General features: G+C 54.6%; 1 protein-coding gene across 1 annotated transcript in view; it reads right to left on the bottom strand.

Moving 5' to 3' along the window:
• Nucleotides 1-11,149, bottom strand: part of ZMYM3 (zinc finger, MYM-type 3) — a gene marked incomplete at its 5' end in the record, with an annotated part of 18,664 nt that overhangs the window by 88 nt on the left and 7,427 nt on the right. The window contains 13 exon segments of the mRNA XM_010185127.1: nucleotides 2-97; nucleotides 480-597; nucleotides 686-940; nucleotides 1,838-1,952; nucleotides 2,418-2,569; nucleotides 2,686-2,854; nucleotides 3,265-3,368; nucleotides 4,624-4,770; nucleotides 5,309-5,483; nucleotides 5,639-5,754; nucleotides 6,354-6,522; nucleotides 7,477-7,535; nucleotides 11,100-11,107. Coding sequence (XP_010183429.1) covers nucleotides 2-97; nucleotides 480-597; nucleotides 686-940; nucleotides 1,838-1,952; nucleotides 2,418-2,569; nucleotides 2,686-2,854; nucleotides 3,265-3,368; nucleotides 4,624-4,770; nucleotides 5,309-5,483; nucleotides 5,639-5,754; nucleotides 6,354-6,522; nucleotides 7,477-7,535; nucleotides 11,100-11,107 — 1,683 coding nt within the window.

The following is an 11,149-nucleotide window of genomic DNA, read 5'->3' as shown; positions in this document are numbered from 1 at the left end:
CATGGGGATGACCGAGTACCAGAGCGGGGACTCGGCGATGCATGACCGTTCGGGCTGCAGGTAGAAGACATCGTTGCGGTTCCGCAGACTCTCAGGACTGTAAAGAGAGAGGAAGGTGAGCTCTGGGATATCAGCTCCAGGGTCTCGTGGTTATTGAAGGGGGGATCAAGGCTTATCACAGCCTCTCATCCTTTGGGAGGATGAGGATACAGAGTCTGCAGCTCCCTGCTCACGATCAAAGCCCCTAACCAGCCAAGCACCAGGACTCATTGCACACCATTGCCTGTTTGGAGTGAGGCAAGTAGTGCAAGGGGCCAGAGAGAAGCATTTTCTCAACCATGGTCCATACAAGCAGCACAGACCCTTGGCAAGGCTTCACACTCAAGTACAAACATTTGGAGAGCAGCAGTCATGCTACGTGATCCCACCAAAACCGAGGGGAGGCCCCACAACGCCCCTTCATCCAAAGGAAGCCTCACCATTTGGAGAGATAAAACTCATAGAACTTGACTGGACATCGGAGTGGGTTCATCCTGTTCTCCCGCTGCTCCAGCATTGGCACCTCGTCCTCACGTTTCCGCTTTCCAGAGCTGCCATCTGCGGAGGGGGAAAAGAGCAGGATCATAGCTGGACCCTGACGGGGAAGGCAGGGGGAGGGACAGAGAGATGCTCCGTCAGACCCTACCTCGGCCTTTCTTCTGCTTGGCAGGAGCGTAGTAGCGGATGCTCACCACCTTTGTCATGCCACGGGCTGTGGTGCACTTACGGGACTGGCGCACCACGTTGGTGAATGAAAGCTGCATGTGCTCCTCTGCTGTCTGCAGCCCGAAGAACTTGGTGTTGAAGAACATGAGAGTGTTGAGGAGCACGAAAGGTGAGTAAACACCCAACTGCTTGCACTCCCAGAGGTGCTCCTCCTCAACACGTGAGAAAACTGTGTCTGCAACGCACAGAGGAAGAACCAGGTCACGTCAACAGTGGCCTTCTTGTGACAACCCCTTCACCCTGCCCAGGCAAGCTCACTGCAAAAGACTGACACTTCACAACATCCCCTTTTTCATGAAGTTACTTCTCCAGAGCCATCAGCAGAGCCAGACGCTGCCTGTGCCCAGCCACGAACCACTCCAGAGCACAGCCAAACCACAGGCCAGAACTCAAATCAATCCTAACCACTAATTCCTATAGATGGCCACAAAGTAAACTCCAGGTCAGTGCTCCATCACATTCAGCGTGAGATGAAGGCAAAGCAGCAGGAAGGACAGACATCAACAGCTCCTGCCTAGACACACAGGTCTGGAGCCAAATGGCTCTGCCTGGGACAGCCAATAGTGCAGAGGTGAGCTGGATCTGTGAACCTATCACTGCCAAGACACAGCAGGGAGGGCAGCCCCGGTCACAGCATCCCAAAAAGCCTCTGCAGAGCTCCAGGTCAGTCTGCTCATAAGGGAGTAGCACACTAACCCTGGTCAACACTTAGCACAGCGTGCTGGTCTCGCCTACATGCTGGGAACACAAAGACATGGGCCTGCACACCTCCTGGCTTGGTATCCTCTTAGCCAAAGAGTGGAGACATCACTGTGAAGTGTTGTAAAGATTCAAATTGTCCCAGGACGCGAAGCAGCCGTGCTCTGCTTCCAGTTACTCTGACTTCGAGCAACAGAAGCTGCTGAGGTGTAAAAGCAGGCTGGCTCTACTCTTGGTATGGGTCACTGTGACCCCAAGATGCAGCAGGACCATGCTGCCTGTGCTGGGGCAGAGGGTCAAGGCTGGGGTAGCACAAGCAGACTGGAGGATCAAAGGTACGCGCAGTGACTGAAGGTACTCCAGAGACACGTACTATTTGGTAAGACTGTGGGTTGCCAGCCGCTCAGGGACTTGTTCAGCTCCTGCACGAAGGTCAGGTAGTATAGGTCTGTAAATATATTCACCATACGATTGTTCTCGAGCAGGTACTGGAAAGGACAGAAAACACAGTCATGAGAGATGTGACAGCACCTGGAACACAAACCCTCCCCAGAGAGCCCAGGGCACACACGCAGAGCATCCTTTCTTGTGCAACCAGAGCTGCCAGACAGGCTCCTAAAACCAGGCACTTCTGAGAGCTGTGAGGAAAACCCCAGGGCATGACAAAGCAGACTTGGTGCTGAAAAAGGGATCGAGTCTGGGGAGATTTCCCAACCTTCCTCAAGGATGCGCAAGAAGGGTGCGAGGCTGAGGAAGAGCTGCCACCCTACCCACTGCACTTGCGAACAAAGATCAAACTAGGTGGGCTGCTGTCCTGGGGTGAGGCACTGCAGAAGAGTCCAGTGAGCCTCTTTGGGTCCTCAGAAGGTGGAATAAAGGATACACGCTCCCCTCACCAGATCTGACCCCAAGTCTGGCTGTGGAGGCCTTGAGGGCAGCAAGCCCTCCCTCACCTGCTGGATGCCAAGGCAGAGGTAATAGATGCTGTCCGGTTCGTAGCGCTCCCCATTGGGCCGTGTTATCTCCTTGACAAACTGGGCCAGGCCGTAGTTGAGCTCAGCTGCTGTGCAGGCCAAGATGTCTTCCTTGATCCTCATGGGCTTGGCTGTGGAGACAAGCACACCAGCCTCAGACAACAGCCTGCATGGAGCAACTCAACATGCTGGGACCCAGCTTCTGGGAGGTTTCTGCCGCTCCATCCCATCTAGACAAGGCACTTACGGCCGAAGCGTAGCTCCTCTCCCTTGCTGGTCTCTCCCCCTGCATACTTGGCTTGCACCCAGGACTTCCAGGCATTCACCCCGTACGAGTAGTTCAGCACCGTGCAGCTGGGCTGGCTGCTCATGGAGTCCCGGGAACAGCTTTCAGAGAGCACCAGACGCTTCTGCCCCTACAGAGAGGTGTACTGTGAGACTGGACACCCACCTGGGACAGAGGCAAGAGTCCTGGCCACCTCTCAGACCTGCTGACTGCCAGCTCCCTCCCAGTGGGCCTGTGCCCAGGCCAGCAGGCATCCTACTGCTGACAGCCAAGCCAACAAGGCCCGTTAGTTATGAGGACCACAGGCAGGAAAGAGGCCAGTTCTCACACGACCTGTGGTATTCAAAGCTCCTCCAAACTGACAGGTAAGTATTTTCATTCAAGGAGTGGCCCACAGGCCAGGCGTGCCCCTGAAGGGAGAGGGCACAACCTCCCCAGCACATCAAAGCCTCTGACTCACTTCACCTCGTAGGTCCCAGACGGCAGCCCTTGCTCCAAACCCAAAGAACTTTGAGCAGGCAGTACCCATGGAGAGCTCACCTTTCGGACCACGCGAGGCAGGTCCTGCTCTGTGGACACATCATCTGGTCCCACTAGCCCACAGTCAAAGAGGAAGTCCACACTGGGGTTGATGTCTAGAGGGTCTGAAAGGAAACACAGGCAGAAGGGCTCAGCTGAGACTTCTCATCCTGTGCCCTGTGCTGGCCTGCTGCTTACAGCAAAATGAAGAGGAATTACACAGCCCAACGCTTCACACCCTCCACTGCTGCCTGGCATGAACTTTTTGCCACAGCCCAGCAAAGAAAATGCAGCTCTGGCAGATTATACTAAGCTTTCTCAGACAAACCAGAGCCCCACATCCTCCCCTCTGACAGCTTTCTGGTTGGTTGTTTGTTCATTTTTAAACAAGAGGAACATTCCTCACCTCCTGTGCCAGGCCAGCACTGGGGACAGCCTGGCACAGGCACCCCAGTTCTCTGTCCTTTGCTGTGCCCCTGCAAGTCCCTGCCCCTTCTTCCACCTTCTGACCACTAACAGACACTCAGCAATTCTGCTGTCTCCTGGGATGTAATGCCCCGTCCAGGTCTCTCTCTTGCCTTGCTGGATCAAGGCTGAGAGCCACTGAGATGATGAGGGGACTGGAGCATCTCCCACACAAGGAAAGACTGCAAAAGCTGTGGCTGTTCAGCCTGGAGAAAAGGAGACTGAGAGGGGATCTCATTAACGCTTATCAGTATCTAAAGGGTGGGGATCAGGAGGATGGGACCAGACTCTTCTTGGTTGTGCCCAGCCACAGGACCAGAGGCAATGGTCACAAACTGGAACACAGGAGATTCAACTTAAACATAAGGGAAAACTTCTTCTCAGTGAGGGTGACAGAGCCCTGGCCCAGGCTGCCCAGAGAGGTTGTGGAGTCTCCTTCTTTGGAGACATTCAAAACCCGCCTGGACATGTTCCTGTGTGATCTTCTCTGGGTGATCCTGCTCTAGCAGGGGGTTGGACTGGGTGATCTGCAGAGGTCCCTTCCAAGCCCAACCAGTCTGGGATTCTGTGATTGTCTGGAATCACCATCCATACGCACACCAGCACCGCTGTCCTTCTCTTTGTGCTGTTAAAATCAGCTTCTTATTCCCCCTTCTCTGCAGACCTATGTTTGCAACAGGTCAGTTAGTCTAGACAAGAACACACTGCTTCAAAAGTGGTGGTCTCCTCACCCCTCTATGAGCAGTCATTTGCAAGACTCTCAGTTTGTGGCCTCAAGCCTGGTCAGTCAGAGGGCATGGGAAGATAAGTTCACAGAGCTCTTAATGCTGCTGGCAACAGTGAGCTGAGGGCAGCAGGAGGACCCTGCTTCAGCATGAGCAGCAGCCCTACATTCCTGTTTCACCCAGCTCTTACTCTTAGGGAAGTCAGCCTCCAGGTCCTGGCCTGGCTCATCGAGGACATTTGCCATCTTGACAGCCATAGCCAACACATCGTCCCGTGTGGGTCCAAACAGGTCACAGTCCTCCAGGAGACCCTCTGCACTCTGGTTACTCACCAGGTCTGCAATGCAAAGGCAGATCATAAATCCTACTTTCAAGAAAGTCTTTTGTCTGTTTTCCCTGTAACAGCTGGAAAATGAAGGCAGGCTCCTGCCAGCACAGTCCTGTGCTCAGAGCACCCCCACAACATCCGTGCTACCCAGCTTTCCCTGGACACCAAGACACTGGAAGTCTGTCCTCTCCACAGCCACAGCCCTAGTTACTGGGGCTTGAAAAATGCAGCTCCCAAGTGAAAAGACCTGTGAGGTCAGGACCACAAGTCTTCTGGCTGGGAAGCTGCTCTAGGTAAAAGCCTGAACAGCCATCTGAATAAACTAATGGTGCTGCACGTATGCCACAAGACTGACACCCCTGAAGGGGTCAGTGGGAGACACTACTCCCTGCTGCAGCTTTTCCCTCCTGGTACTTCCTCAGCAGAAGCTGAGGACTTGCTTCTCCCCACTCCGTTTTCAAAGACTCTGGGGGAGCTGTGATCCAAGAGCCAGCAAACCCCACAAGATCCCAGCTGCTGGGCCAGACCAAGCCATGGCAGAACCTACCACACAGATCGGAGGAGGCCTTGTCCAGCTCCTCAGCCTCTGCAATCATCTCAGCCATGGCCAGGATGTCAGCCTCCAGGGGATTGGAGGGGATCTTCACCTTCAGCTCCTCAATGGTCTCCACAATCTTATCTGTGCTCTCCAGCGTGGTGGGCAGGAACATTGGCACAGGCACCTGTCGACAGGAGCACACCAGGCAGAAAACTGACACTCAGCGGACTGATGTGAAAGCAGAGGCAAGAGATGAGGACGAACAGAGAAGGAGGGAGGCTGTGGCAAGGCAGGACTGAGACAGGCAGAGGACACAAGTGGGTGGAGTGTGTCGCTTACCGGGACGGGCATGGAGAAAGGCACAGGTACTTTCTGGCAGTACATATGCATAGGCACAGGCACGAAGATCGGGACGGGGATTGGCAACACAATCACCTGGGGCTTCCAGTCAGCCTCTGATAAAAGCAGAAGTACATCAGTGAGTTTGCTCCCAGCAGCTCCTACTCCCAGCCCCACCATGCACTGCATGCCCCCAGCATTCCAGCACCGCAGCCCTTCCAGTCACCAGCTTCTGTGACTCACAGGCAGAGCAGGAGCAGCATCAAGCCAAACAGCCCTGCAACAGAGAGGCTTGCCTTAGCTAGAGGTGCCAGTCCTGCTCTTACGTGGACCCACTAAGAGGTTTAGTTGTCTTGCCTATGTTGGAGACCACACACACGTGCCCGAGAGGAGCCGCGCAGTGGAACCTGCTCAGCAGTTTGCTCCTCAGAGAAGCTGATGATCTCCAGAGGAACAGGAGTTCTCCCCCAAGAGGTGGGATCATGCTGCAGCGCTACCTGCATCTCTCCTGTTGCTGCTGATGGAAATGGGCTCCCTACTTCCAGCCCTGCCATGTGCACCCTGCACTGCCCTGAGACTCCTCAGCACAGTGCCAAACACCCAGCCACTCCATACTGCATTTCAAGCTGGATTCACATTTAGTCCGGAGCATGGATAAGCCACTTGCCTTTCCAAAACAGCCCTGTAATCCTGCAGCCATGTCTTATTTTCCTACCTGTCTGACATCCTTTGGACTTCATTTCTACCTTGCAGGAAACGCCCCGGTTCTGCATCAGAGGTTTACACATGGCAGCTTTGTTTTTCCGAGGGGTGGCTGGAACCGGAGGGGGCGGGGGAGGCGGTGCGGCTGGAGACATCTGGGCTGAGGAAGTCTTTGCTGACAGCTGAGGAAACGCAGAGAGCAGGAGGTTGGTGTCCACCTATGGCAGCACCACCTCTTCTCAACCATGGGTATGACTGGAGAGACCGCCAAAGCACCTCCTGGAGCCTGGCAGTCCCCACGCACACACACATGCGGGTGCTCCCATGGTCAGACCTGGCTGAAGGGCTGCCAAGCTGCTCCCAGCAGGCAGGATGCCTCTGTAGCACCTCTGCAGCAGCCAGCGGGAAGCCGGGCACTGCCCGCTCCTGCCCTGCGGGGCAGCGGGGACACAGTGGGACAGCAACTGCACCCAGGAGTCCCGTGCAAAGAGGAGCCAGTGCTACAGTGGCAGGCTGTCCTGGAGTCCATGAGCAATTCCTGGGGAATGGTTATGCTTCCCCCTTGCAGGAGATACAGAATGGCAGAATCATTTGGTTGGAAAAGACCTCTAAGATCATCGAGTCCAACCATAACCTGTCCACCACTAAACCATGTCCCTCAGCACCTCATCTCCCTGTCTTTTAAATCCCTCCAGGGATGGTGACTCCACCACTTCCCTGGGCAGCCGCTTCCAGTGCCTGATAAACCCTTTCAGTGAAGAATTTTTTCCCAATATCCAATCTAACCCTCCCCTGGTGCAACCTGAGGCCATTTCCTCTTGTTCTATCGCTTGTTCCTTGGGAGAAGAGAACAACCTCCCCCTTGCTACCCTCTCCTTTCAGGGAGTTGTAGAGGGCAATAAGGTCTCCCCTCGGCCTCCTCTTCTCCAGGCTGAACATCCCCAGCTCCCTCAGCCAAATACATGCCAACGCTGCCCCCCCCAGCAGCTCTTACCAGCTCCCACTACCCAGACATCTTAAAATGCATTCGTTGTAAAATTAAATCTCCCTGAGCAACGGCAGATGCGTTCTCTCTTTCTGCTACCGCACAGCCCCTTTGCACTCTCTTGCAAACTCCTACCTCTGACAGGCCTTACCGTGTTAGTTTCTGCCTTCTGTTGGGAAGGGGCAGGTGGTTTTGGCTCTGAAGTCTGACCTGCAAGAGAAAGCAACACCTCTAAGTTCAAGAGCTCCTGGGCGAAGAGGTCCCACTGCTGGGACTGGAGGTGGCAGCAGCCAGAGAGCAGGGACAGGCTCCCCAGAAACTGCTTTTGGTCTCTCCAGGAACAGTTAACGTTTCCACAATCTCTAGCCCTAGCAGCCCAGAAGACACTAAAACTCTCAAACCAAGTTATCCCCATGTCATTTTGTGCTCCCTTGCAGTCTACCCCACCCCCATCACAGCAGTTTAGGAGAAATCCCAGCCCCTTGCAGAGAGAGGAATCCAGGGCTCTATTCCCAGCTCTGCCTATTGGCTTGCTGTACCGAGCCATGGCCCCTCTCTGTGCCTCGATCTCCCTGCTACAAATATCTTGGCAAAGTGCTTCGAGATCCCTAGGAAGAAGGTGACAGAGCTAGTAGCAGCATAATGAGATATTCCAGAAAGCAGAGAGACAGCTTTGCCCCAGCCCTAGGGATGCGGTCCGTTCCCTAAGGAAAGAGGGGATCACCTGCAGGTAAGAGCTACGCGTGGCAGACACTGGTCTCAGGTGGTGACAGTATCATCCTGGCTTAGATGGCAATTCCAGCTCATTTGCTCTGCAGAGAACCTGCACCCATCTCAAAGGCTGATGAGCTAAAAGAGCACCTTAATCCAAGACTCCCATGAGCCCCGGTTATCCATGTGATTGGGAAAAAGAACATGCATGGGTCATGCACGAAGCAGACACCTGAAAACACAGCAGCAGGTCCAGCACCCAAAGGGAGTAGCAGGTCCATTTGCACCTCCTATATACAGACAGGCTCTCCAGAAAAGACCCAGACTCCCAAAGGATCAACACATGGGCATTTGTGCTGTGCGGATTTCCTGTTCCAAGGAAATGAAGGCCAGCTCTTGAGCAACTGGAGGCCCAGCAGGGTCCACTTGCTGACCACCACAGCGGTACAGGCAAGTTCCAGCTGAAGGAAGCTCCCTAGCCTGCAGCTGAGCATTCAGCCATAGGATCTGCAATGGTCTCAATGGGTTCAAGAACTCCCCCTGACCAGCCTGAAGTGGATGATCGAGAGCAGGCCTAGGTGGGAGCATGAGCAGAGTTTCTGCTGCAGCATAATCAAAAGCAGAGCTGATTGTCCCACAGGACTAAGGGAAGCAAGATCCTCCAGTCATAAAGCATCATGTGCCACTCGTTCAGGCTTCCAGAGAAGTTGCAGTGGGTTCTTTACTCTCATGCCAACACTAGTGAGCAGCTGTCAAGGCACTGCCTGCACCAACTGTGACTTCAGGTGCTCTGCTTTCTCCAGCTGGATGGCCCCATGCAGAGCCAGTTCCCCTTGGAAGTCTTTGGGCACAGTTCTGTGGCAGAAACTCCTCAGTGTCTCATTACACAAACTATTCCCAGCAAAGGGATGGTCACTGTTACTATCAGCTAGCACCCTCAGGATCACCAGGTTGGTAGCAGCCACTGGGTCACAGGAATTAATGGTTTTAGGCAACCACTGGCTGCAAGAGAAGAAGGAATTAGTCAGTAGCTCTGCCCAAGATGGAGCTGAAAGCCAGGTGAGCTGGGAACACAGCTGCCAGGCCCACAGGAAACCCCGGCTGGACCAGGCAGAAGCTGCTCCTCCCGACATCCCCTGCACAGCACGCTGGGCTGGAAAGCTCTTTGTGTCAGCATGCTGCAGGCCCGGGCTCCAGCACCCTTCCTTTGCACGCTGAGCAGTATGGCACAGTCCTGGGACAGCTATCCCGCGACTGGCACGGGATGGGTGTGCCAGAACACACCGAGGGCCGAGCGCCACCAGCAGTGTTCACCAAGGAGCCTGGAGCTTGTGCTTGGCTGAGTGCTCACCACTGCTGATGGGCTTTTCCTCGGCTGCCCTCCGAGTCCTCTGCCTCACAGGGTGCAGAAAGAGGAAGGTGATGCCCCATGTGCCAAACAGCAAAGCTCTTGAGGGCCTCCAGAGACGTGGTGGAGGCAGAGAGGGGGGTCAGACTCTCATGGCTGGTGGTGGTGGTGGTGTACTTCACAGTCTTGTGGTCCATGGCTCCAAAGAGACAATGGCCAGACGGTATGAAACATGCTTATCTCTGCAGGCAGAGCTTGCTTGCTGTGCCTGCATCCCAAAAGCAGTGTTACTGGTCCCTCATGAGTGAGATGCCTTGAAAGCAGAGGACAAATGGAACAGCATGGCTAGGGCTGTGGAATCACTTGGTGAGCTACAGGAACCAGCAATTTTAACACCTCTTCAATCCCGGGGCAGCAGGACAGCCTGTGCCCCATTATGCAGACTCCACCTGGGCACCCTGTGCCAGCAGAAACCAACAGTTCCTTATGCAGGACACTCCAGCGTGCTGCCACCCGAGCCGTCACCTCCACGGCCTTTTACCGAGAGTGGCTCTTTGAAGGCAAGTTGGGACTCCCCTGGCTGGGGGAACCTGCTGCTTCTGGCAGAGCAGCTCTGCTTTGCTGTCTAAGCAGCACTGACATCCAGGGCTTCCCCTGTCTTGCAATCAGCCCACTGCTGTCAGAGGAGGAACCAGTAAGAGTCTGGCGATGGAGGACGAGGTCTTTCATGGGAAGGTCCTTGTCTTGGTTTCCCCTCCTTGACACACCCTAGTCAGGATTTTACACCTCAGGAACTCCCAGGGAGGGCAGCAAAGCCCTGAACCTGCGATGCAGGTATCTGTAGAAGCTTCACGCATGGAAATGAGTCCCATCACAAGCTGCAGGCATTTTTAAGTAGATGACACGGATTACCTTAGGAGGTCATGGCCTAGAAAAGACCAAGCAGAATAAGTCTGATGCGAGTGTCCAAGGGCCAGATGTCTTGACGCTGTCACTATGAGCACCTTCCATCCTGAGGGATCCCAAAGCACTTTGCAATCTTCCATAAGCAACTGGCTCAAGTTAATGATAGGAAATGAGGCAACAGGCAGTGAAAATCTCCTCTCCAGCTGGAACTCCACAGATGCAAAATGGGGTTATCCGGGACATGGGGCTGGCAGCTCCCCAAAGCTGCAGCGATCTTTGGCTGAGTGGTAGGACTCCAATCTAACATTGCAAGGCAGAGTGCCTCCAGCAGCTCAGCGCTCCCTCAAGATCGTTCTAGGTTCAGCTCTGGCTGAGGAGAGCCCACCTACAGCATCACCAGCACCACTTCCTGCAGCACCCTGTGTTTTCCTTGAATGCTTCCTATCCAAGCACTGACCTGGCCCAATCCTGATTAGCTTATGAGATCTGAGAAGGTCACAGCTCGGAGGTGGTGTGGGGCTGCAGGTGGATTATCATGCCAAACCACGCTGTCCCCTAACCCTGTAAATCGAGCTCTCCGCTGGCAACATGAGGCTGTTAAATCCCTGAGTATCCTCACTAAGTGTGAGCTATAGGCAGCACGCTGGCACCGGCTCCTCCCGTCTGGGCCCTGTGTGTCATAGAACCATAGACGTTAGAGATGGAGAAGCCCCATTAGGTCCCACTCCGACCTTTCCCCCCCAAGGGCCAGTGCAGGATTGTTCCCTAGCGTCTCATCCAGTCCTGGGCAGGAAGCTTCCACCCCTCGCTGTTCAGTCTTCCCTGTGTCTCTCGGACTGAGCTATGCAGGTCCCCTCCC

This window comes from Mesitornis unicolor, unplaced genomic scaffold (assembly GCF_000695765.1).
Source record: "Mesitornis unicolor isolate BGI_N332 unplaced genomic scaffold, ASM69576v1 scaffold16765, whole genome shotgun sequence".
NCBI classification, from domain to species: domain Eukaryota; kingdom Metazoa; phylum Chordata; class Aves; order Mesitornithiformes; family Mesitornithidae; genus Mesitornis; species Mesitornis unicolor.
The sequence above is the reverse complement of the archived record's forward strand: the minus strand, read 5'-3'. Positions and strand labels throughout refer to the sequence as shown.